We start from the raw sequence: 27,121 nt of genomic DNA on the forward strand, positions 1-27,121 counted from the left end.
ATTAGTTGGCTAGGGGTGAAGAGTGGAAGGGAGACTTTTCAATATTTGCTTTTGATACACTATGATTTTGAAGCTGTAAATGTATTACCATTCCCCACAAAAAATTTAAAATATTTTTTATATTAAAGAGCTAAGTATAGCTACTTAAACCATTGAGTTGTTTACTTTCTGCAAATAAGGCACCTTTGGAAGATCCTACCTGGATATCCTAGTGTTGTTTCAGTGAAAAATAAAACAACTTTTGACAAGTATCTCACATTCCAAGTCTAGAGAATTGTGTTCTAATCCAGAATTTTCAGTGTCTTAGTTGGATGACCTTGGTTGAGCAGGTCATTTATTTGTGGGTCTTTTTTTTTCTTTTTTTTCGCCTATAAATAGAGAATGAGGATAAGAAGTATCTGTCTTTGATATCTTATTGAATTGTTTTGGTGATCAAATGCCAAGACAGTCAAAATACTTTGAAATATTAAATGATATATAAAATTCTGCTATGACAGTATAATTGAATTCTGGTATATGTTTTAATAGGAAGAAAGTGATGAAACTTTTTTTTTTTTTTAAACCTGTAGATCTTTATGTCTGAAGCTGGAAAAATAAGCCAGAAGATTAAAGTATGGTTTAGTGATTACTTCAATATCAGTGATACAATTGCCATAATTTCTTTCTTCATTGGATTTGGACTAAGATTTGGAGCAAAATGGAACTTTGAGAATGCATATGATAATCATGTTTTTGTGGCTGGAAGATTAATTTACTGTCTTAACATAATATTTTGGTATGTGCGTTTGCTAGATTTTCTAGCTGTAAATCAACAGGCAGGACCTTATGTAATGATGATTGGAAAAATGGTAAGTTGAGAGGTGTCTGATAATACTCATGGGTTTATTGATATTTTTTCTTAAAGTCATAAAAATATGTTATTAATATAGTTTTACTTGAACCAGAGAATGATAGTTCATGTTTATTTGCCTCATATTGCAAATAGACCCATTCCTAAGGATATTAGCTTTTTAAAAAATAAATTTATTTATTTATTTATTTATTTATTTATTTATGGCTGAGTTGGGTCTTTGTTGCTGCGCGTGGTCTTTCTCTAGTTGCTGTGAGCGGGGGCTACTCTTTGTTGCAGTGCGTGGGCTTCTCATTGCGGTGGCTTCTCTTGTTGCAGAGCACGGGCTCTAGGCGCGGGCTTCAGTAGTTGTGGCACGCAGGCTCAGTGGTTGTGGCTCGCGGGCTCTAGAGTGCAGGCTTAGTAGTTGTGGCTCACAGGCTTCATTGCTTCGTGGCATGTGGGATCTTTCCGGACCAGGGCTCGAACCTGTGTCCCCTGCATTGGCAGGCGGATTCTTAACCACTGTCCTACCAGGAAAGCCCAGGATATTAACTTTTGAAGAAAATATTTGATGGGATAAAGTTAGGAAACCTTATTTTGTTTTCTCTTGAAATACTTTAATTTTTAAATGTTACTTGCTAAGGCTGTTTGAAACATATGAACTTGCCAGCTCCAATCTATGAGTTTCTTTTCATCTTTACTACCACTACCCTAAACCCAATCTGTCATCATCTGGCACTGGCAGTAGTATAGTAATCTGTTTACTCACAAGCACTCTGGCCTGTCTTCAATCTATATTATAGCTAGAGTAATATTTTAAAATGCAAATCTGAGTATGTCAGTTCTCCTTCTTAAAAAAATCTTTTAATGATTTTGCATTACTGCTAGAAATCAGCGTACATAATGAAACCCATAAGCCTTGCCCAGTTTGTTGCTTTCCTTCCTTTCTTCCTCCCTCCTTCCCTTCTTCTCTCCCTCCCTCCCTTTAAATTTTGAGATAGTTACAGATTAACATGCAGTTGTAAGAAATAACACAGAGCGATTCTGTGTACTCTTTACCTAGTTTCCTCCAGTAGTAACATCTTCCTTGCTTTCTTGAGTCTCACCTCTTACCATTTTTGACCTCTTATTTGTGTTCTAGTCACACAAACCTTTGTCGTCTTCATTTAACACAGCCCCTATCAGAGAACCAAGAATAGCTCATGTTCTTTCTGCGTAAAATGATCACCCTCATCTACACTCATATCCTTAATTTTTTCATTAATTAACTTAGTTTTGTCCTCCACATCTTGGCTTCAACATGGTTTTTTTTCAGGGAAGCTTTTTTGATCTTTTTCAACTAGATCAAGTTTATTTGCTGTATAATTTTATGGGACCCATGTTTTTCCCTTCAGAATATTTATCTGTGTCTAACTGTATTTTAAACTACATTCTTATTGGATTATTTATATTCTCCTCTAGACTTTAAATTCCTTGGAGTAGGAACCTTGTCTGGTGTTGGTCACCTTTATATCTCTAGTATCTCAATACTTATCACAGTCCCTGTCACATAGTAGATTTCTCCTTACTAAATATTTGTTGGTTGGGTGGATAAAGCCATTTCAAGTAGGAAAAAAACAACATAAAAATACTGAACATTAATTGTATTTTCATAGGTTGGTAGTTAAGATTTTTTTCTCTTATTTTTATATCCTTAGCAGCAGATTATAAATTTAAAAAACTGTAATTGTTCACCAAGTAGTTTTTAATGTTTATTATATTCTCACTGCTATGCAAGACAATGCAGATTGGTTATTAGGATATTGTCCCTGAACTTTGTGAAACAACATTTCTCTTTTTTGACTTTATCAGTCCTGTAGTTATTTTTAACAGTTGCATAATCTAGCTTGAGGAGCCTATCCTACATAAAGTATTTTAGGAAATTATATGAGATATTAGTAAACTATCAGTGTGGTTTATTGATTAAGTTAATGAGTAGGGGATATAGGGATTCATGGAAAGAGAGAAGTTTGTGGAGGTTTTTGTTAAAGCAATGGAATCTGAGCCATTCTTCGAAAGCTTGAGAGAGATGGGAGTAAAAAGGAACAGCCTGACTGGAAATTTTTTTGTGATAAGGTATAGTTTGTTAGCAAATTGGATAGACAGGGCGTAGTAGCTTGGAGTATATAGAACATTGAAAACTAGGACTTTAGAGAAGAAAAATATAGGGGAAACCATTGAAGAGTTTTTCCCCCAAATTTTTATTTTTCTTTACCATAAAAGAAGTAGGTTGACATTTCTCTGTCTTTCCTTATCATCTTGGAGTGACTTTTCAGTGTATGGATATTGAAAGCGGCTAGTCAGATTGTTCATTATGATGATTTTCAACCAGTGGGGCAGTCTGAAAAAGTCTCACAAGAGTTCCTCATGCTCAATTCCAACCCACCACACTAATCTTGTCCTTTATTAATGCACTTTGCAAGATAATGCTAACTAAACAAATACTGTCAGTGGTTTATGTCTTTAGGTACCTCTTTCCTTCTATCTTTACTGATCCAGACTGTTTTTAAAATTTATATCCAGAATATCTAATCTTTTCCTGATATAATATGCCCAATATTTTGCTCTTTCCCATAGGCTTAACCAACTGGCACGTTTTGTTTTTTAAATACATGTCAGGTTTAATGTGCAACTTTTTATGCACTGAGCTGAAAAAATCTAAAATGTACTGGGCCTACTCCTGCCATAAATTTGGGCCTATTCCTGCCATAAATTACTTTCAGTTTTCAGCTGAAAAAGGCAAACTCTATTATGCTTCTGTTGCTTTTGTGAAAGTAACTTTTCTTTCCTTATTCTAAAATTACTATTCATTGTAGAAAATTTTAACAAGTGCAGACAAACTACCCTCCAGAGACATCCAGTATTAACAGTTTGATGTATACCTTCCCATCCTTCAAGACATATATATGAATACATGTGTTTATTTGTGTCAAACTTCACACGAATAAATGTATATAATAGTTTTATCGAAATGGGCTCATTATGTGTATGCTGTTTCTCAGTTCTTTTTAAAATTGGTCTTCTAGATTAAATTTATCTTTTAAGTAGCCCCACTAGCTCACAGGATTATCAGCATTGCTTTGCATCATGAAGACAAAATTTTTACATTTTTTGAATACAGAATTTCATTATTATACTTGATTTTCCACCCTACACATTTTCCCTCTAGGAGAGTGTATCCTACTCTCCCCAGTTAAGAATTACTGGTTTATTATTTGTCACATCAAAGAAGTACTTATTATTCATCCATTTTGCATTCTTTCATGAAGTAGTGGTATTTCCAGGAAAAGTTAGGGGAGTTAAGGTTTTGGGGGAGGAACTGGTTTTAGCCTAACGTTTTAGGGCAAAAAACCGCTCTAGCTCTCATTGTCTACCAGATTATTTAGTGACTTAGTGTTATTGGGTTAATTTAATGGTGATATACAGTAAATGGGAGGTGCAGGAAGTATAAAAGTGAACAATCTTAATAACAGATGGAGATGGGGAAAGTAAGGAAGCCAAGAGAAAGTGGAGCTGTCTGGATTTCCATCTGAATCTTACCTCTGATGTACTCCCAACACTCCCACTGGTTCTCCCATCCCAATTTTAGGGAGCTGAAGTATATATTTCATTTTCTTCTTTACCTTTGATCTTCTTTAGAACCACCCTCCACCAGGATTATGTCTTTCCCTTTGTCAGCCATTTATTTATCATATCATTATCTTTTTTCTCCTAGTGCCATCTTCCCTTTCTACCTCCTTCAGTACTCTCAGATGGTTAATGTTCTAATTATCTGCTTAAAGTGGATGCTGCAGAGTATAAGAAATCCTTCATTAAAGTATACCTTTAATGAATAAAGGAGATGAATTTTATAGTATGTAGTAGATTCCTAGAGTAACTTAACATTTTTTAATCATTGGGTATCTGTTATATGCTATGCATTATACTAAGCTGAGACTACAAAGATGAATAAGACATGGTCCAGATCCTCATGGAATTCACTGTCTAGTATATAAGACAAGCATGTGAGCAGATAGAGAAAGATATGGTAAACTGTTTTGTGAAGACTGAAAGCTTTCACAAGTAATATGGTATTTGAAAAAAGTTTAGAAAATAGGTAGGAATTTTTCTTGAGCAGGGAATTTCTAATCAGAGAAAACAGCTTCATATCTTTCATAAAGATATGAAAGATTAAAGTAGAAGAAATCTTCACATTTGACATCTTTAATAGAGATCGGACTAATGAAGATTACATGGTAAATGCTGAACTCGTCCTACTCACTCCATATACCTATACGTTCAAGCTAGGAACCCTCATTTTAGATATAAGAAATGGGATATTCAGATATTTTAATTAGTTAAATTTAGATCAAATATAAGGAAGATTGTCAAATAGGCTTTATGCGAAAGGTATGAAATCCAGAGACCTCTGAATCATCAGCCAACAGACCTTGAATAATTTTAGAATATTTCAGGTTTGGGTTTTGATTTGAATTTTTGAGTTGGACTTTTTCTTTACTTAATTTGGATTACAAATTACAGCAAATGCCGCGAATAATGTTTTGATGAATTATTTGCCTTTTAAAAATCTTTTATCCCAAGATTTTGTTTATTGAAAACATATATTCTCTTAGTAGTTCTCTTAAATGGTCAAATAAGGCATTATTTAACCATTTTACAAAGAAAAAAACTGAATCTTGGGGGGTTATGGGATTTTTTTATTGTAAGTCACAGGGACTCAACTCTGACTTAACTAAAAAAAAAATTTATTGGCAGATCTAACAATTTTAAAGGTAAAGGATCAAGACTAAATGATTATATATAAATAAATATTTTATAATTTCTCCATCTAGTCTAGACTTACTGTCCTCTTTACTTTTCACAGTCCTGCCTTCCATTTCTACTCTCACTATATACTTGTTCAAAACATATGAAAATGTCTTAGTAATTTCTTGTAGATTGATTTATTACTGCAATTATTGTTAGTTCATAGTAGATTAAAGTACAGATTTATTGTAAATGTAGTCTCTTGATCTCCATGGGATTTTCCCCTTAGATTATTATTTGTGGATGAATATTATTACATATTGCTAGAGTGACACTACATTCACTTTCTTAGATGTAAGTGCTGAACACTTGTACACATAAATAAGTGGATAGAAATTAAAGTTTCATTATAGCATTTCACTTAATTCTTTGAATTCCTGAGTAATGATGTCAAAATTCACATTGTGATTTAGCAATAAAAATTGTTTTTTAATGATTTATTATGTGATAGCTCAGTTAGGCTCTTTTTCAATTTTGCTGAAATTAAAGAATTGCAAACTACGTGACTTGCAAAATAATTTGTTAACCAGATACGGGTATCACTTATTTTTTCAACACCCATACTGATAATTCAGTTTTTTGTTTTATTTACCTCCTAGGAGGTTTTCACAGCCCAGGAGACAAGGCACCATGGTAGGGTTCAGGATGGGTGAGAAGAATGCCTTTCTTTTGTGAAGTGGGCAAAAGGTACTATCAAAGGAAGGTAGAAAAGATAGTCTGCACCTCCTGTATAAGAACAGAACAGTTTTAGGAAAGAACTCTCATGGAAATTGGTTCCCTGAATCTGCTGCTTATGTCTATACTTCTTTAAAATCTTCATGGATATGAGATAGGCAGACTCCAGTTTGAGCCTGTGATATGGTTCATTATGTAGAAGATGCCTATGACTTACCTGATGTTACAGATCAGTTTTTACCTAATTTCCTTGATGTTAAGGTTTATGTAGTGATGAGGTTTCCTGAATGCTAATGCTAGGAATAAAAAGAAACTCAAAGATTCAAGTTATCTATTGGAACATTAGAAACTGTTTTTTAAGATGAAGAATTGTCTTTGTGTTTAAATTCCCATGTATTTTAACAGTGTTCATTTTTTAACAGGTGGCCAATATGTTCTACATTGTAGTGATTATGGCTCTTGTATTACTTAGTTTTGGTGTTCCCAGAAAGGCAATACTTTATCCTCGCGAAGCACCATCTTGGACTCTTGCTAAAGACATAGTTTTTCATCCATACTGGATGATTTTTGGTGAAGTTTATGCATATGAAATTGATGGTAAGGATTTATGTGTACAAATATATCTTTTGGTTATTTCATATTTCAAAGTCAAAATTGCATTATAGTAATATTACAAATTTTCACAAATCAAACTGTTACCAACCTAAGTCCTCCCACGATACGTTAGTTAATCCCAGAAGAAACATAACAAAAATTAATTGAAAAAAAGTATTTCAGAATTTTTTTTAGCTGTAAGTAATGGAATCTGGCCTAAACTGGCTTACACAATAAGGACATATATTAGCTCACATAACAGAAAGTTCAGAGATAGAGTGGTCTTTGGGATTGGTTAATTCATGCTAAGGACACATTCTTTTTCATCCCAGTCCTCTGTAATAAGTGTCTGATTTATACAGGTTTTCCTTTACAATTGTAAGACTCTGTCACAAGCAGCAGGAGGAAGGAGACACTGTTTTCCATTGGTTCTCTTCAGGGGAAGAAGTCCCTTTCCCAGATGCCTTCTATTGAACCTGTTTTTTAATCTCATTAGCTCAAATTGGCTTCAGTCTGCCTGTGTCTAAACAGGGCAGGGGTAATGGAATTACATTGATTAGTTGGATTGTATATACTCTTGAATTGTAAAATTCAACCCTGAATACATTCTCTGCATAAAGCTATTCTATTGTTTTAGTTAAAAAGGCTAGATAACTTGTGAACATAGCTGATACTGCCAACTTTCAAGGATGTTCTTCTGACTTTCACATTGAGTTATAGAATCTTTATTTTTTTAGTTTGCTCATGTTCTCTCTTGCTCTCTCTCTCGCATCTTAACTTTACTCCTCCATCACCCCCATTCTGTGTTGCTCCTTACCCACCTATTTATAGGTAATTAGATCAGGGGATGGTCACGTAGTAGTCATCAGTTGTTATGAGATGTTGGTTAAAACAGTGAGGTTTTACCAGCCTGGTAAAATTTTGTGTTTAATGGCTTCCTGTTTAGTGTCATTTCCAGGTTTTTATCGTCTGCTTTTTCTTATGTGGCTCTAGTTTACTTATAAAGCATTGGATATAGTTTTTTACTCTCCTGCATTCTCTTTCTTGGGTATTTGCTTCATCAAACTAATCTGAATAGAGTGGAAATAGATTCATAAAATTTTTTAGGAGTGAAAGGACCTTATGCATCAGTTTGCTCGTAAAACCATTTTATGTGAAAGGAATGATACAGCCATGATGAGAATTTCAATGATGTATATTGTTTAAATGCTTACAAAACACCAGGTGCTAAGTGTATTATAAAGATTTGTATAAAACTTGTCACTAATTCAAGATTATTTAATTCAAATCCTGGCCCTACTTGAATTTATTTTACTTTATTCCTCATAACTCTGTGGTGGGTATTAAAGCTCTTCCCTTCCTTAATTCAGCTGTGTTATGGCTTCAGAAACATTCCAGATGGAGGCAATGAAATGCAAGGAATTCAAATCTAATCATTGTATATTTAAGAGGCACTTTAACCATTCCTTCAACCCTCCTTTGTGGCCTAATAAGCTAAAGTCAGTAATCATTATGTTTGTAAATTTACTATGAGTTTATCATACTCTTTTCTGGTTCAGTTATTTTTCTTATAGAAATGTGTGGCTGAATCTGGGAGTTTTATTCTTCTTAATGCTCCTCTGGCTAAACCCTACCTTGGAGGGTAGACATAATACAGAAATATACTTCCTTGTATGGAGTAGAGTCGTAGAATAGTACCCACATCCTTCACAAAATTCTTCTCTTTTGGAATACTGTTAAGTTGGTGTTTGTATGGCTGCCTGCCCAGAAGCTTTTGCTAGAATCTGTGAAACAGATATGTACATAATCAAAACTTCCTTCAAACAAACGTACACAAATATTGACTAGAAGCAGTAACTGGTAAATTACTGTTTTAATTTTTTTTTCTTTCTTTCTCAAGTTTGTGCAAACGATTCCAGTATCACCGAAATCTGTGGTCCTGGGACATGGTTGACTCCATTTCTTCAAGCAGTCTACCTCTTTGTACAGTATATCATTATGGTCAATCTTCTTATTGCATTTTTCAAGTAAGAATTTTATTTGGTTGCTTATTGTAATGAGATCATTTAATATATAGTTCTCTTTTTGAAGGAACTATACAAAATTTAAAATATAAAGATTTTATTGAGGCTTAAACTACTAAAAATTATTTTTGAAAATTACAAATAAGAAAGCATGCATTTTCAAAATCAAATTAATTCTAAATTTGAGACTCTATCTTTCAACATGCAGTTTTTTTATAAATTTAATCTTTATTTGGTATTTATTACAAGGTGGCCAGGGAATACACATGCAGTATACAAAACAGAAAGGCAAATAGAAAATTCTTCAGTAATCCCATTCTTAGTATTTTGGTATACATCCTTTTTATCTTTTATATATATGAACCACTTTTTCTTTTCAAAAATAATGTTCTTATATTCTGTATACTGTTTTTAACTAAGCAAAACATGAATATTATCCTACATTAATAAATATCCCTCTCCAGTTTTTTAATGACTACCTCGTATTCCATGATATAGACTGTAATTTTTAAGCCAATATGTTATATTGCTCCATTTGATTGTTTATAATTTTTTGTTCCCCAAAACCACATTGTGGTTAAATTTTTTATTAATCCTTATGTATTTCCTTAGAGTGTTTTCCTAAAAGTAGAACTATTCAATATATGTATATTTCGGACTTCTTCTATTTAAGTCAAAATAGGCCTGTGTCTCCAAATCTCTGCTAACAGTAGGTATTATCTTTTTAATGGTTGCTAATTTGACAGTACATAAGAGTCTTGTTTTTATTTGCACTTATTTTGTTACTACTCAGATTGAATATTTTCTTCTGTTTTTGTCATTTATATATAATTTAAAAAGCTTAAAATCATATTTTCTGCCTATTTTTCTGGGAGTTTATAATTAAGACCCTCAACAATATCAAACTTTGCCTTATACTATTGCATGTATTTTTTTTCCAGTTTCACATTTGCCTTTTAGTCTTGTTTATGGTGGGGTACTTCTTTGAATCCTTGTTTAGAGCAGAATTACAATAAAATTTTAGTATTTAAAACTTTAAAATGTGATTAGCTAAGTTTGTTTATTTTTATTCTTTGTTATTCAAGCAATGTGTATTTACAAGTGAAGGCAATTTCCAATATTGTATGGAAGTACCAACGTTATCATTTTATTATGGCTTATCATGAGAAACCAGTTCTGCCTCCACCACTTATCATTCTCAGCCATATAGTTTCTCTGTTTTGCTGCATATGTAAAAGAAGAAAAAAAGACAAGACTTCGGATGGACCAAGTAAGTAAAATATATTAAGGCAAATGTTTTTATTTTATCACTTATCAGTATTACACTGAAAGCTAAGTATTTCTTTAAAAAATAAATTTATTTATTTATTTATCTTTGGCTGCATTGGGTCTTTGTTGCTGCACGCGGGCTTTCTCTAGTTGCGGTGAAGTGGGGCTACTCTTTGTTGCGATGCGTGGGCTTCTCATTGTGGTGGCTTCTCTTGTTGTGGAGCACGGGCTCTCGGCACGCGGGCTCTAGAGTGCAGGCTCAGCAGTTGTGGCGCACGGGCTTAGTTGCTCCGCGGCATGTGGGATCTTCCCGGACCAGGGCTCAAACCTGTGTCCCCTGCATTGGCAGACAGATTCTTAACCATTGCGCCACCAGGGAAGTCCCTGAAAGCTAAGTATTAATTTTATTCAGAAGACTTAACTGGTTAATGTTATTGTAAAGGCTTTTGTTGAATTTGCCTAAACATAAAAGAATTTAAAGTGCAATATGGTTATCTATAAAAGTAAATTTAGTCTTAAACTTCCTTTTTGGTATGGCATCTCAATTCGGTTTTGTTAAAATGCTAGTGTAAACCATAATAACACTTGCTGTTCTACAAACCATTTTGACCGCTGTGTAAACAATAACACTTTTAGTACATTCTGTATACTACGTGAGACGTAATAAACTCTGCCTAAAATTTTACAGTGGCTTTTTATTCTACCAAATCATTTCTTATATTCTTCTGCCTGGCTATGCGAAGGAGAGGTGTGAGAGAGAGATGGGGAAGGGTATTTTATAGGAAAAGGAGGAAGTACTGGAAACTATTCTTCCAGCATCACACTGTGAGTGAAGAAAGAAGTAGAAATACTTGTTTAGGGCTTTAGAAACACACCAGTAAAAAGAGAAAAAAAATTGCAGATGATTTACATAGCCTTATGAACTCTAAATAACATAAAACTCATGAGCTAAAGTTTTTCTCGATGTCTCTGTTGATTTTTTTTTTCTTTTCCCTCCTTAGAACTTTTTTTAACAGAAGAAGATCAAAAGAAACTTCATGATTTTGAAGAGCAGTGTGTTGAGATGTATTTTAATGAAAAAGATGACAAATTCCATTCTGGGAGTGAAGAGAGAATTCGTGTCACTTTTGAAAGGTTCAGAAACTCTTTAATTATAACTGATTTTATGTCAGAGTGGGTTTTGTTAGTTATGTCTCTTACACATGGTCATTGTTCAATTTATGTTTGTCAAACAAGTAAGTTTAGTAATGGTTTTACATAATATATTGGGGGACAGTTCAGTTCTTTACTTCTAAGACTTCATGTAAGTCAGTAAGTCAGTCTCTTAATTGTTTTTTGACCCTTGTTACAGAGAGCAGAAAAGAGTTGGTGGAGAAAAGTTAAACTGTCTTAATTATTTTAAAACATGTTTCTTTCCATTAGTTTTGCTACGTTCTAAAAGTATATGGTATTTGTGTAGGTACAATAATGGTAATAGTAGTTTATGTGTATGTAGCTGAATACACAGTTTTGTGTTACTCTGATGGAATAAATAGCCTATGATACAAAAGTGTGTTTTAAAATCTTATATTTTTATTATAATAGGATTAGCACTTGATCCTTCTTTTTTTAGATATTTATTTATTTATTTATTTTTGGCTGTGTTGGGTCTTAGTTGCGGCACGCGGACTCTTCTTTGCAGTGTGCGGGCTTCTGCCTAGTTGTGGCATGTGGGCTTCTTTCTAGTTGGGGCGTGCGGGCTCTGGGGCGTGCAGGCTCCAGGGTGTGCGGGCTCAGTCGTTGTGGTGCGTGGGCTCCAGAGCTTGTGGGCTCAGTAATTGCAGCACACGGGCTTAGTTGCCCCGCAGCACGTGGGATCTTAGTTACCTGACCAGGGATCGAACCCGTGTCCCCTGCATTGGCAGGCGGATATTTCAAAACCATTAATTTTTAACATTTGTAAAACTCCTGTGTTTCCCTTACAGAGTGGAACAGATGTCCATTCAGATTAAAGAAGTTGGAGATCGCGTCAACTATATCAAAAGATCATTACAATCATTAGATTCTCAAATTGGCCATTTGCAAGATCTTTCAGCCCTGACTGTAGATACATTAAAAACACTCACTGCCCAGAAAGCTTCAGAAGCTAGCAAAGTTCACAATGAAATCACACGAGAATTGAGCATTTCCAAACATTTGGCTCAAAACCTTATTGATGATGGTCCTGTAAGACCTTCTGTATGGAAAAAGCACAGTGTTGTAAATACACTTAGCTCCTCTCTTCCTGAAGGTGGTCGTGAAAGTAATAATCCTTTTCTTTGTAATATTTTTATGAAAGATGAAAAAGATTCCCAATCTAACATATCTGGTCAGGATTTACCTGTAATACCCCAGAGAAAAGAATTCAATTTTCCAGAGGCTGGTTCCTCTTGTGGTGCCTTATTCCCAAGTGCTGTCTCTCCTCCAGAACTGCGACAGAGACAACATGGAGTAGAAACCTTAAAAATGTTTAGTAAAAATCAAAAATCAGGCAGTTCATCTAATAGCATACCACATCTATCATCCCCACCAACCAAATTTTTTGTTAGTACACCATCCCAGCCAAGTTGCAAAAGCCACTTGGAAACTATAACCAAAGATCAAGAAACTGTTTGTTCTAAAGCTGCAGAAGGAGATAATGTAGAATTTGGAGCATTTGTAGGTAAGTTTGGCAAACTGATACTTGTACATCAACATTATTTTTTTTTAATTATAATTATCACCTTAGAAATAAAAATAAATTGCTAATTAATGAAATCATGTACTTGTGTGACAAGTGGACTACCTTTTCATAGAGTATAGTTCTAAAAATTTTTTAAGGAGTCAGAAGTCGGGGAAGTAGGTTGAATTGGGCTATACTAGTTATATTAGCACATACCTCTTTGGTGCAACTTACTATAATAACAGTTGTATGGAAAACTTATTTGGACTCTGTCTTTTGAATTTAAGCATAGTCTCTTGAATTTGATCAACTTTTGTTGAAAGAACTTGAGTGATTTGTAAGTGTTGCAAGACAAAGGTATAGGGGAGGCTAGAAGTAACTGGAAAAGAGCAGTGTTTTATAAATAGGCTGACCATATAGTTTTTCATCCAAACCAGTACACTTTTGAGAGTGAAAGGGTGTGTTACTAATATTTACATTAGGATAATAGGGAAAGCCAAGACTCTACTTGGAAAATGAGTATTTATGGTCAACCCATTTATATACCCAGAGAGTATATACCCAGAGATGATTTCAGAAAGGAATGATTCATTCTTTTTTTTTTTTAATTTGTATTTATTTATTTATTTATTTTTGGCTGTGTTGGGTCTTCGTTTCTGTGTGAGGGCTTTCTCTAGTTGCAGCGAGTGGGGGCTACTCTTCATCGCGGTGCGTGAGCCTCTCACTGTCGCGGCCTCTCTTGTTGCGGAGCATAGGCTCCAGACACGCAGGCTCAGTAGTTGTGGCTCACGGGCCTAGTTGCTCCGCGGCATGTGGGATCTTCCCAGACCAGGGCTCGAACCCGTGTCCCCTGCATTGGCAGGCAGATTCTCAACCACTGCGCCACCAGGGAAGCCCAGGAATGATTCATTCTTATACCTCACCTCAAGTAAAATAAGGACTGAAAATATATTTATTTTGGCAATGATAACATGTTAATAACCTTGGTGAAAACTGTTTGAGTGAAGGAAGTGATAGAGGAAGAAGCCTGATTATAGTGAAATAAAGTACAAATGGGAGGAGTGAATGTAGAGAGTGACTGGAGGGGCGACTCTTAAAAGCTTGGCAGTGAAGGCAAAAAGAAAGAACTAATATTGTGGTTTGTATGTTTAAGGTTTTATTTGTTTTGTTTTTAATGATGATGTTTTGTTATTTAAATGTTGACATTATGCCACGTGGAAGGAAAAGGTGAAGAGGGAATGCTTTGTAGAGCTAGCTAAGCCCCAAATATTTGTAGAATATAGTGTTCTAACAGCCTTCCTCTTAGATTATTAAAGATAAAAGTATTTAACAAAGAATTCTTAGAAAACAACTTGGGTTGTTCGTGGACATAACCAGAATGTTCCAAGGTTCGAAGAAGGCCCTCTGTCTCTTCAAGTTTGAATTTTTCCTTCAGGTGGCTTCCTAACCTTGTCTTTAACAGTTATATGAGCCTTCCCAGCCTAGGAATTTACCTAGTCACGGAACGTGTATAGAGATGGTTCACAGAATGTTATGTCTATCTAAAAATCTCCACATTAGGGCCAACCCCATGGATTATCTAGGTACTGAGCATGCTGATCTCTACTGCTAGGCTATGTGAGTTCACTGTGGGTTTATAGAGACAACTTTTCCTACATAAAATCTATCCCAATTTATTTCTAAAAAACATATTTTAGTCTGTTTGTTAATATATTGCCAGTGGTATGGATATGTAGATATAGATATCTATATGTTTGATGTCTATATTTATATGTAATATGTATATATGTATAATAAATATATATAATGCTTTTTTTTATTGAGAGTAAAAATGATTGCTCCCCCTCTTCTAAATTTCAAGCAGTTCACTTCATATCACATGTTGGATTCTTTTAGGATCCTGTTACTGTAAACTTGAACTACTCATCTTCTCCAGCTTTTTGACACCTATTTTCAGTATTTATCAGGAAAGCTACAGGAAACTTCAGAGCCATCAAAACTACTTACAAGACAACATACGTCACTTGTTTGAATAGACTAGGCAATGACGTTATTTTGATAGAATTAAAAAAAACAAGTATTTTTTTGTTGTAATCTTTTTTTTTTTTTTAAGGACACAGAGATAGCATGGATTTACAGAGGTTTAAAGAAACGTCAAACAAGATAAAAGAAATATCCGTAAGTAAATCCTTATAGCAGTGCGATTATTTTGCTATTTTGGAGTTTAGTTCAAAATAGAATTAAACATATTTTTCAGGAAAAATACAGTGTTAGCAGAAACCATCATCAACATGAGAGTTCCAAATATTTGAAGCTTATACACAATTTCAAAAAAAGAAAAAACAGTTGAGGAATATGAAAAAATGTACAAATAGCTTGCATTTTTTAACTGAAGTTAAAAAATCACCTAATTAACATTTCTCTTAAAAAATGCTTCTCCCTATATGATTTCCACGGACTACTCATTGAGCTCAACTCTTTCCCAGGCCCCAAAATTCATTAGAATATAACCCTGCTTCTCAAGGACCCTGTGGTCTAGCAATAAAAAGCTGAATATGCCAGTAACTACAGTATCGCGTGCAAGTGTAAGATGTTCAGTAAATGTTGGTTAAATGAGTTTTAAAGTGTACAGAACAACTAGCAGAAAGGTGTGTTTCCTGGCTGAAATTTTTTATTTCTTAACTGTTGCTTTCATAAATTACCAATAACTAATTTGAGCTTTAAGGGTAATAACAGCTACATCAAGATAATTAAGAAGACCTGGAAAAGTGCTAAGCGTCTCCATCCCTTAAGAACTTAAGTTGTGGAAATGATCAAGCGATAAATACAACGGAAATAAAGTTTTTCCTAAAACTAAAGCCAAGGAAATGATAATGATATAAGCTTTTATAAATGATTATTTCTCATATGATCTATAGTTAATTGTGAAATTGCTGTCAGGACATGTTACTTATTACCCTACATCTAAAAGGTAGACTCAAGTGCATTTTTTGTAATATAAATACCAACTTTTTTTTTTTTTTGGGCCATGCCACTCAGCTTGCAAGATCTTAGTTCCCTGACCAGGGATTGAACCTGCGTGCTTGGTAGTAAAAGCGCAGAGTCCTAACCACTGGACCACCAGGAATTCCCCAACATTTGTATTTTTAATAGCATACATTCTTATTGAACTATTGTACTAAAGTGAATAATTTAATTTAATGTCTATTAACTAGATTTTGTTAACTTTGGATTGAATTGGTGACTATATGGAAATTGAGATGTAGTGATTCCATGAGGTCCCTTTCTTTCCATATTTGCCTTTAAGTTTGTATTTCTTACCTCAAATAAGACCATCAGAATGATGTAAGAAATACGATTATGGAGTATTCAAAGATGCCTAAATATCAGGTAAAGTCTCTTTAGTACTTGTGGGAGTCAAAAAGTTAACTTAGGGCTCCCCTGGTGGCGCAGCGGTTAAGAATCCGCCTGCCAATGCAGGGGACACGGGTTCATGCCCCGGTCCGGGAAGATCCCACGTGCCGCGGAGCGGCTAGGCCCGTGAGACACAACTACTGAACCTGCGCGTCTGGAACCTGTGCTCCGCAACGGGAGAGGCCGCAACAGTGAGAGGCCCGCGCACCGCGATGAAGAGTGGCCCCCGCTTGCCACAACTAGAGAAAGCCCTCGCACAGAAACGAAGACCCAACACAGCCAAAAATAAATAAATAAATAAATTAAAAAAAAAAAAAGTTAACTTAAAATATACATATACATTTAGATGGAGGAAGTAGGTAAGATAAACTTACCATAAGACTATAATTTGCATGATGTATTCTAACCATTTTAATTCTGTGACATACTTCTAAAGATCTGAATTTTCCATTATATATGATGCCTTACAGAGAAGGAGAAAACCAAATAAATAGGTTGAATGCATTTAGGTAGCATTAGCTGACACATGATGATGAAAAACAAGGGAAGAAGAAACGAATGAGAAAAAGTAATAGGTAGAAAGAAGAACTGACAAAGCTCTACCAGAGTTGGTTTTATAATTCTTAAAATGTAGACATGGTATGTCTACATTCCATATGGGGTTTTTCTTGAAAAGGTTTTAACTGAAGTGGATTTTACAGTAAATGAAGTGTTTTATGGACCTTCGTAACTTTTAATAGAGTTTTTTTGTAATTTGGAATTATTTAAGTTTAATGAAATTTCTTATCACACTCTCTTTCTCTTATATGCAAATACCCTTTAATTAAAAATATGGACCCAGTATATTATGTTGCTCAATTGTAGAGTCCATTTGTGTCAGTGTAAGAGAGCCCAATGCCTCTTAATTTAGTCCTTCCTTATAGTATAATTAGTTGTTCAAGAGAGATGTACATGATAATTTGGGTAGTATATTTGTTCACTTTTTATTAGTGAAAGTAATTTTTTAAATGTTTAAATTTTATAGTTGGGTACTTGGTATCCTAGAATTTTAGAGATATTTATTGATACCTTTTAGCAGTTAGTAATAAAACTTAGTAATAGGGCTTCCCTGGTGGCGCAGTGGTTGAGAATCTGCCTGCCAATGCAGGGGACACAGGTTCGAGCCCTGGTCTGGGAAGATCCCACATGCCGCGGAGCAACTGGGCCCGTGAGCCACAATTACTGAGCCTGCGCGTCTGGAGCCTGTGCTCCGCAGCGGGAGAGGCCGCGATAGTGAGAGGCCCGCGCACCGCAATGAAGAGTGGCCCCCGCTTGCCACAACTAGAGAAAGCCCTCGCACAGAAACGAAGCCCCAACACAGCCATAAATACATAAATAAATAAATAAATGCATCTGATTGTCTTTAAAAAAAAAAACTTAGTAATAGGGGCATTAGTGCCTAAGTGGCATTTGACCCCAAGTTTGACTCTAAACCTGTATACTTGAATTTTAGCCAGGAAAATTCTGAGGGCTGGGAATGGATATGGAGAAAGTAAATCTTTGGAGTGATTCTGACTTAGAGAATTGACATGACACCACAGTAAAAGGTTAGAACTGCTAACTAGCTGGAACTCTTAGAGTTGTCAAACTCATCATGTCAAAACCTCAAATTCACCATCATCTACCCGCTCAGCAGACATATTTCTTTTCCTCCTGTATTTCCTACCTCTGTTAATAGCATCAGCATCCTAGTTTACCAGGACAAACTTGCACTCTTACTTCTCCCTTCCAGTCAACGGCCAAGTCTACCTGGTTTTGCTTCCTAAATACTTTTTTAGTGTCTCTACTTTTCTCAATCCTTAGTTATAGTTACCCTGACTTAGGCTGTTAATTATCTAATTTATATTTCATTGAACTTTTAAGGTATCTTTAACAAGGTGTCACAACAGCAGTTGAAGGAATTTGTCACGACACTCTGATGGCATTTTGCTGTTGTGAAGCACTTGATATATGGTGGGAAATCATTTATAAGAAATGGACATTTCCTAATGGTAAATGGTAGATGTTAGGGTTTCCCCACAGATTGCACCTTTTAACAATGAACCTATTAAATGAACTTAAAACAGGACTATGTTGAAAATTTTTAAGTGAGCAAATAACTTCCTGGTAAAAACAAGAAGAAATAACAAGTTTCTGTGAGTGGGAAGAAAAATGGTGGCTATGTTTTAAATTTAACAACTGTGAGTACTTCACTTAGAGGAAAAGAACTATAATAATAGAATAATGAGCTGTAGCTCGTGACGGTTAGAGGTTTTGAGTTCTTGAACATTTGTGGGTTATACATCCCTTTGAAAATGTAATGAAAACTACAGACCACCTTCCCAGGCAAATGCACATATACAAATTTTTTTCTTTTAAAATATAGAGTTTTACAAATACCTCGAAGCCCACTCATCAGTCCCACACTAGAATTTCTATCAAAGATGGTTCTATGAAATTGATGTGTCATTGCATCAAAGAGTATATATCAAGGAAAGTACTTAAGTAAAACAATCAAGAAATAGCTAGAACTGGTTCCAAAAGGAACAACTAAAATCAGAAAGGAAATCAGAGTTGCCTTGTGACAATAGGAAAAAGGTTAGCATTTTTGCTTGGCTATATATCAATAAATCAGCTGTAATGTGAAGAATGTGAAACATCAAAGGTAGAAAAACTTAATTTTCTTGAGATGTTTAAGTTAAATTTATTTAATGAAAGTAATAGCTTATTGTGGTAGTAACATTTTAAAACTCATTGTTTCTGAGGGGTGGTAGAGGTTTGGAAATATTTTAAAGTTACATGGTAGTATGACCTGTGTATAGCTGAAAAGAAGAAACAGGGTGAAGGTATCAGATCTTCCGCATTAGTTTAATGAATTTCGTTAGTTCATCTGGGAAAACGAATAGGTAAAAAGAAGAAAATGGGGGAGAATTAGTTGTTAGATACTAAAATATCTATACAGGTGGTACAATTGAAACATGAATATTTAGTGAAACATTTTGGTGACTACAAAATAACTCTTCTACAAATACAAATTTAATAAGGGTTGGATTAGAAATTGATGAGAAAAGGAATGCTTTGTCAGTAAACACACAAATTGGACAACTGGGTAGAAATTTGGAAACGTCTGTTTCATATCGCTTCATAAGCTCAGATGAATTCTGGACTTAAATATAAAAATTCAAAGTATAAAAAAAACTTAAGAAAATAGAAATATTAAGTCAGTAAAGCCAGGAGGCTTTTTAAACAAATATTAAGGGAAGGATGTAAAGAGATGAGTACCTAAAAATATAAAGCATAGATAAAACAAATCTGAAAAAAATTGAAATTTGACAAATAATGATCAGATAGATCTTTGTTATACAAATAGCTTATACAAAGCAATAAGAAAGCTACCAAAACTCCCCAAAATAAATTTCCCCTCCACTTCTTTACTCTCCAAAGAAGAAAGTATTGCTGTTTCAATTTTAGTGTAAAATAGTAGTTTTTTTCTTTTTAAGGTGAATTGATACATGTTTTATTATTTTCCCTATAGTTTCCTATTTTCCTCCAATTTTTTAAATGAACTTGTATTGCTATGAAAAAGGATTCATTCAGATGGATTTATGAATAATAAGCAAGTAAGGTGTTTTGATGGCAGTTTTTGAAATTGACATTGAAGAAAATAACTGTAATTTGTAATATACCCTTTGGAGTCCAGGTAGATTAAAGCATATTGAGCTAAAGAGATCCAGAGGCTCTTATACTACTTAGAGCAATGATTTGAAATTTAGTTCAATTGTTTTAAAATTGTCTATATGTACAATATGCAGAATGATATTCCTTCTGAAAACACTCTGAAACATGTGAGTTCTCATGCTGGATTTACTGAGTGTCACAGAACTTCTGTTCCTCTTCATTCAGAAGGAGGTGAGTGTTTTGACTTCATGAATTATGCTAACAAACATACCCATTTAAGCTTTACAGGTATTTTATGGACATCATTAAACTTTAAATGTATTTTATGTATGTCACACACTTGAGCAGTGAATGTTTCAAAAGTCAGAAAATGAAGATTCTGGTCCTTCATTGTTCTTAACCTTGAATAATACATAATCTGAACATTCTAATATTTTTCAACGAATTGTTTAGACTTAAAAGATGAAAGGCAAAGACTCGCTTTTTACAAATCTGCTGACTTTAACTTTTACAAATGAATCGGTTGTATTTTAATCTGTATAGTCATTTAGTCAACTTATTTTTCTGCTTTAACCTTTAAAAATAACTAATACATTTATTTGGTTCAAAATTAAAATACACACACACACACACACACACACACACACACACAAGCACTTTGAAGATCAGTCTCAGTCTCACTCCAACCCCATGTGTAACCACTGTTATTTTTGTTTTTTCTCTAGTTTCATGCTTATGTAGTCATATATGACAATAGTCTTTTTTACCTCTTCATCTTTTACACAAAAGGTAGCATACCATACATGTTGTCCTGCACCTTTAATTTTTCATTTAAAAAGTTTAATGATCTGGAGATGTTTCCATATCATGCTTTTTTGGGGTCATAGTTATATGCATATAAATTTATTGTTATCTAACTTTTCAGTTATGTACATGGAATCTTTATAAGGTTCCTTAAGAAAAGCAGTACTTCCTTATTCCCCTCACCATCATTTCTCCTTTTATTCTCTTCAAGTTGGGTTTATTCCAGGAGTGCAAATTAGTTTAACATTCAAAAATATAAGGCATGATAGTAACAAATTAAAGAAAAAAATCATATGATTATCTTAATAGCTGCAGAAAAGGCTGAATTTGATGAAATTCAACATCCATTCATGATTAAAACTCCTAGCAAAGTAAGTATAGAATGGAGTGTCCTTAATAGGAATAAAGGGTATCTAACAAAAACTTACCACAGATACCATACTTCATAGTGAAATATTGAACACCCTAGAAGGAGAACAAGACAAGGATTCTATTTAACATTTTAGCCAAAGAAAAAAAGGAAGAAAAATAAATGGTAGAAGGGTTAGGAGGGAAGAAATAAAACTCACTATTTTTGGATAACGTGGATATTATTTCTAAAGTTAGGATGCCTGTAATTTTATATCCTCGTATTTCAGTTTTAGGCAGTATCTGTTGACCTCCCACTAAAGAAGACAAGGATTGAGCTCTTCCCCACCACCATCCCCACCCCTCTCTGTTCCCTAGCCCACATGCGTGCACAGATGTCTACCCTTTCCCACCAGTGTAGTTACGTCATGATTTTGGTTAGGTCAACACTGGATTCTCTGCTCTTTGAATAAATTTCTTCAAAATATTCAGTTTCATCATCTTGAAAAAGTTTTGCCCAGAGTCTCCTAATATATCTCAATCTGCTCTTTTTGCCCTCTATACTTGGAATGTTCTAAGATTTCCTTTCACCGTTCATTCTTTTGTTCTAAGATTTCTCTTCACTGTTCATTCTGAGGTTTTCCTTTATTGTATCATGAGGTTGTAAATTCTAAATTAATTTAAAATTTAACATCCTCACTTTTTTTGGAAAATAGGCTTAATTCTAAAGTTTGTTTAGCATAAACAAGCAAAATGTGACAAAAGTGGCATCTTAAATGGGGGGAAAGATGAACTGGTTTTTTTTTCCATTACTGTAAAATGATGTTTATATAAGATTATTAATTGCAACATTGTTACAGCAAGAGATTGAAATCAGGCCAAATGTCCATCAATAGGAGTTTGGTTAAATAAATTATTGTATATCCATTGTATGAATTTCAGCATAATATCAAAGTAGAATAGAGAAATCCTCTGTGTACTGATATTGAAAGATCTCCAAGCTTAAAGTTAAAAAACCAACAACAAAAAACCTGAAGATATATATATTATACTAGCATTTACGTTAAAAAAAGAAGATTCAGGGGTATATATAGAAACAAAATATCTTTGGAAGGATACACAAGAAATTTGGGAACAGAGGAAGAGGAAGACTTTTTTTTTCCATACTCTTTTATTTCATATTGCCTTTTCACAAAAATAAATTGAATAATTTTGATATCCTGTCAAGAGACCCGTGGGACTCATGTAACTCTTACGTTCAGCAGTGTTGGGGAGAGGATAAGTTATCTTAGGAAAGTTATATTATGCCTCGAAACACTTTGTGTTTGGTTAGTTGGTATTAAAAAAAATTTTTTAGTTGTATAACTTTTTTATTTTTAAAATTTTCTTTTAGTGGAAAGTAACAGTAGAAGGCCATCTATAGAAGATACTCATGAAGTAGATTCCAAAGCAGCTTTACTACCGGTTTGTACATTTCAATTAAACATATGCATATTTAAAAATACTTATTTATTAGAGAAGAGCTGAAAGATGGTGATATTTTATCTGAGATTATATCTAGCTTTCAAAAATTTTTTAACGTTAGAAAACTGACCTCAGTGCATAGTAGCAGTTATGGAAAAGAGTTTCTTCCTGTAGTGAATAGTCAGGAATTATTAAAGAAAAATGTATGCAGAAGAAAGAAAGGTAGGAATCTCTGTTTGAATTGAAGCTAATGATACAAAATTATTCCCAGCCAACTGGGGTAATATTTGATTTTACAAACACTCTTTAAAAGCAGACTTTGGCAACCAAGACAAATAGCTTGGGAGAAGGCAAAAACAATTGCTCCTTTCTAGTCAAGTATAGAAATTAGTGCTCATAATTATGATCCTGGATCATCAAGAACATATTAACTTGGCCCCATCCCCCTGGACTGAACGCTACACATGTACTCACACCCTCTTGCTTGCTCCCACCCTGGCAAGCAAGGCAACCATGAGAGCCTGGAGGTTCTTCAGAAGACAAAGAGGTCATTCAACCAGGTGTTATCAGCCCCAGGTGGGGCAAGCAAAGGTGATGGAGAAGATTCCAGGAAGCTGCCAGAGCAAGCAGGGGAGAAATCCCAGGTTGTGCATAGAACTGGGCACTATAAGTGGTTCAGTGTGTGAATGGGATGTGGATTCATCTCCGTGATAAACTGAAAGGGAAACCCCTTGGATATTCCAGTCAGTGTATTTGTACACCAGTTGTTTTTTTTTTTTTATCTTATCCTGTTAGAAGCCTTTGACCTGCTGCTGCTATTGTTTCACTCATTTCCATCATCTTATGCAGAAAGGAAACAAGAGGATCTTCTAAGTCCATCAGATGCCCATTCTTTTTTTTTTTTTTTAATATTACTGTATTTTTATTCATCTCATTTATGCATGTTCCTTTGTTGTGGCCACAGCAAGGGGGTTGGGGGAGAGGAAACTTTCTTCATGCATGCACAAAGGTTGTGATGTTTACTGAAGATGATGGGAAAAATTTTTCGACGTGCTCGCACTAGCTGAGGCCAGCCAGCAGTGAACCTTGGAAGTGAATTCCAGTGCCCAGAACCGGCCCAGCATGGGGAGTGAGGAATCCATCCCCTCCCCGGCAGTCGTACCTTGCCCAGGAACATTTGAGAAAAGTGTTGCCCAGTCTGCAGTCTGTGACCCTGAGCGGAGAAATGCTCACCAGGAGGATCGGGTCCAGCAAGGAGTCCCGGCCACCCAGTGATCCCAGTTTGCCCTGCTCACTCGCCTGCCGGTTGTCCCAGATGCCCATTCTTTTTTTCTTCTTTTTTTTTTTAATATTTATGTATTTATTTGGCTGCATTGGGTCTTAGTTGTGGCACGCGGGATCTTCATTGCAGCGTGCGGGATCTTTCATTGCAGCGTGTGGGCTCAGTAGTTGCGGCACTCGGGCTTAGTTGCCCTGTGGCATGTGGGATCTTAGTTCCCCGACCAGGGATCGAATCCGCATCCCCTGCATTGGAAGGTGCATTCTTAACCTCTGGACCACCAGGGAAGTCCCCCAGATGCCCATTCTTATTAAAACATTGTAGAAGTCTGAAGAAAAGAAAAAAACCATATTAACCATATTAACTTACATTGTGCTGTAAGGAGATAGATTGTATTATTAAAAATCATTTTATTAAAAAAATTATTTCAATGGGAAGGGGGTTTAGTTAGCACAGAGTTTCACAGTAACAAATCCTCCTTTCTGGAAGGACTCATCCTGAACCTAAGCTGCACAGTTTTTCTACAAATAAGGTTCCATTGAAGATGACCTCACAATGCCAAATTACAAAACTTGTGGGAGCCAGCTTATACAAACAGTATTAGATCTTTGATAACTTGAGATAGTAGAATTATTGGTTACAGATTATAAAATAAGTCTGATTAAAGCCATTAAAAAGTATTATAAATATTTCTAGAAAAGATACTACTCAAAAATACTGGAAAATCTGGGAAAAAATAAAAAATCTCAGTTGGGGGCTTCCCTGATGGCGCAGTGGTTAAGAATTTGCCTACCAGTGCAGGGGACATGGGTTCAAGCCCTGGTCCGGGAAGATCCCACATGCCGCGGAGCAGCTAAGCCCTTGTGCCACAACTACTGAGCCTGCGCTCTAGAGCACACGAGCCACAACTACTGAGCCCGCGTGCCTAGAGCCAGTGCTCCTCAACAAGAGAAGCCGCTGCAATGAGAAGCCCGCGCACCACAACGAAGAGTAGCCCCTGCTCGCCACAACTAGATAAAAGCCCACGCGCAGCAACGAAGACCCAACACAGCCAAAAATAAAATTAATTAATTTAAAAAAAAAATCTTGGTGGGGGTTAAAATAACAGATTGGGCACAGCTGAATGGAGAATTTTGCTAAATTGGACCACAATGTAACATAGAATTATAATTAGGTGGAAAATGTGTTAAACATAAAGAGATGGAAAAATACCTCTAAATTGGCCTTGAGAGAGTAGACAATTTGAAGAGATTATAAATGACTTAGAATTTTCCAAATTGATGAAATATATGAAGATTCAAATTCAGGAAGCATAAGTCCCAAAGTGGGGAGGTAAAAATAAATCCACACCTAGAAATATAAAACTGCAGAATAAAGCCTACCACATACACACACAAAAGGGCTTCAGTGAAATATGCCTGTTATTAGTGATTTCTTTGTCACAGTTTGCATGATTTTAATTTTTCTCTTTATACTTTGATGTGTTTTGGCAACAGGCACATATATTTTTTTTAGAGTCATAGAAACAAATATGTATTTTAAGAAAATAGAATTGTCAACAGACAATTACAATTATGTTGTAGGAAATAACACTCATGAAATTCTTTATTCTACCTTGTGGAATGGCCTTATGGTAGCTTTTATACCAGTTTTTTATTTTATTAGTTCAGTTGTATAAAACAAATTCATATTAACTTTTCAACCCTTCATTCATGAAACATGTAGGATACAAAACAGAGATAAACAGTTATGCTTTATCTAGAGACTTTTTTCTTTAACTTTTTGTTTGTGTTTGTTTCTGACTAAAGGATTGGCTACAAGATAGACCATCAAATAGAGAAATGTAAGTAAGCCTTTTCTCATCGTTAGTGTGAAAAGTATCATAGTTATTGAATGTTGTTTTTTTCCTGCTCTTTGCATCATCTTTTTAACACTTCTTGAAATTATTGCTGATTATTTATTTTGTGATCTCCTGTCTTTACATAGAAGAGATTGGGGAATCATTTATTATAAGTTAATGTATATATTTAAATTTATGATTTTATATAGTTATACTAGTCATATTATAACCACAACTCAACTAAAATTTTCATTATAATGATACAATTATGATTTTATTATTTAGTCCTGTTTCCAACTTGCTTTTGAATAAACTTGTTCAACAACTTAGTTTGACACTTTAGTTAATAATTTCTCTGCCCATCGTTCTAATCAACAAGCCTTTCTTCTGCTTTTGGAAAGCACTTTGATAATTAGAGCAGTAATACACAGCGTACATTAGAAAGCCTGCATACAGGAAGATCCACGAGAAAGGTGATGTGGTAATCCAGAACCAAAAGTAGAAACAAAAGGCAATCTTACAAGTAGTCATCCCCAGAAAGTGAAAATTTTCAGTACAGATTAAACATAAAGATAAAGAAGAATCAAAGATAATCTCTCTGTTTTCCAGCCTGGAAATTAGTATTTTAGGATTCCAAAGGACATTAAAAAAGAGTAATCTTGTTTTGACACCCAGTTGATACTAGAAGCATGGTAAAGTTACTCTCCAATGTGAACTGCTTGAGAAGGGAAGCCAATTTGAGGGTAATTATTATATATTATACAGTGTTTTCCCTATTTCCTTCTCTGTATCAGAAATAGATGTGAATATATAGAGAAGAAAATAAACCAGGTGCTATATGTGGGTATGCAGTTGTTCAAATTGTGGAGGTATCCTGGCCCTGAATGGCACTTGGAAGACCTGTTTATAATCAGACCTCTTCAGAGAATAATGTCTTTTATAAGTAGAACTGTAGGATGTAAATGCAGAATCAGTACTTAAAGTTGATGTTAATTCAGCTAACAAGAGAACATTGAGTTACAGAAGTACCCATAGAAGTACCCAGAAAGGTGGAGTTGGTCAGTACTCTTTGGGTGCTAAGAGTGGTTTATCAACAGTAGACAAAGGGCTGATGCTAGGGTCAAAGTATTTCCTATAGGAAATATTTATGTTACTAAGGTGAAAGCCAACAGGAAATATCAGGATCAGATAGAATGTAAGAGCTAGAAAGAGATTACCAAGGTCTCCTACTCAAGTGGTCCTTTCTGGATCTAGTCCTTTTAGTCCTGAGCAAGGCCACATAACTGTATAATGGGAGAGCTAAGCTTCTAATCTATTTTTCTTGATTCCCATTTCCCTTTCCTTTCCACTACACTTG

General features: G+C 34.8%; 1 protein-coding gene across 1 annotated transcript in view; it reads left to right on the forward strand.

Annotated features, from left to right (window-relative positions):
- The window catches only part of TRPM7 (transient receptor potential cation channel subfamily M member 7), a 115,279-nt gene that overhangs the window by 71,524 nt on the left and 16,634 nt on the right, over window positions 1-27,121 (forward strand). The window contains exons 21-30 of the mRNA XM_061180320.1: window positions 570-848; window positions 6,775-6,949; window positions 8,847-8,973; window positions 10,056-10,240; window positions 11,241-11,373; window positions 12,204-12,919; window positions 15,033-15,097; window positions 20,164-20,260; window positions 22,575-22,645; window positions 25,733-25,767. Coding sequence (XP_061036303.1) covers window positions 570-848; window positions 6,775-6,949; window positions 8,847-8,973; window positions 10,056-10,240; window positions 11,241-11,373; window positions 12,204-12,919; window positions 15,033-15,097; window positions 20,164-20,260; window positions 22,575-22,645; window positions 25,733-25,767 — 1,883 coding nt within the window. The remainder of the gene's footprint in view (window positions 1-569; window positions 849-6,774; window positions 6,950-8,846; window positions 8,974-10,055; window positions 10,241-11,240; window positions 11,374-12,203; window positions 12,920-15,032; window positions 15,098-20,163; window positions 20,261-22,574; window positions 22,646-25,732; window positions 25,768-27,121) is intronic.

This window comes from Eubalaena glacialis, chromosome 2 (assembly GCF_028564815.1).
Source record: "Eubalaena glacialis isolate mEubGla1 chromosome 2, mEubGla1.1.hap2.+ XY, whole genome shotgun sequence".
Classification (NCBI taxonomy): Eukaryota; Metazoa; Chordata; class Mammalia; order Artiodactyla; family Balaenidae; genus Eubalaena; species Eubalaena glacialis.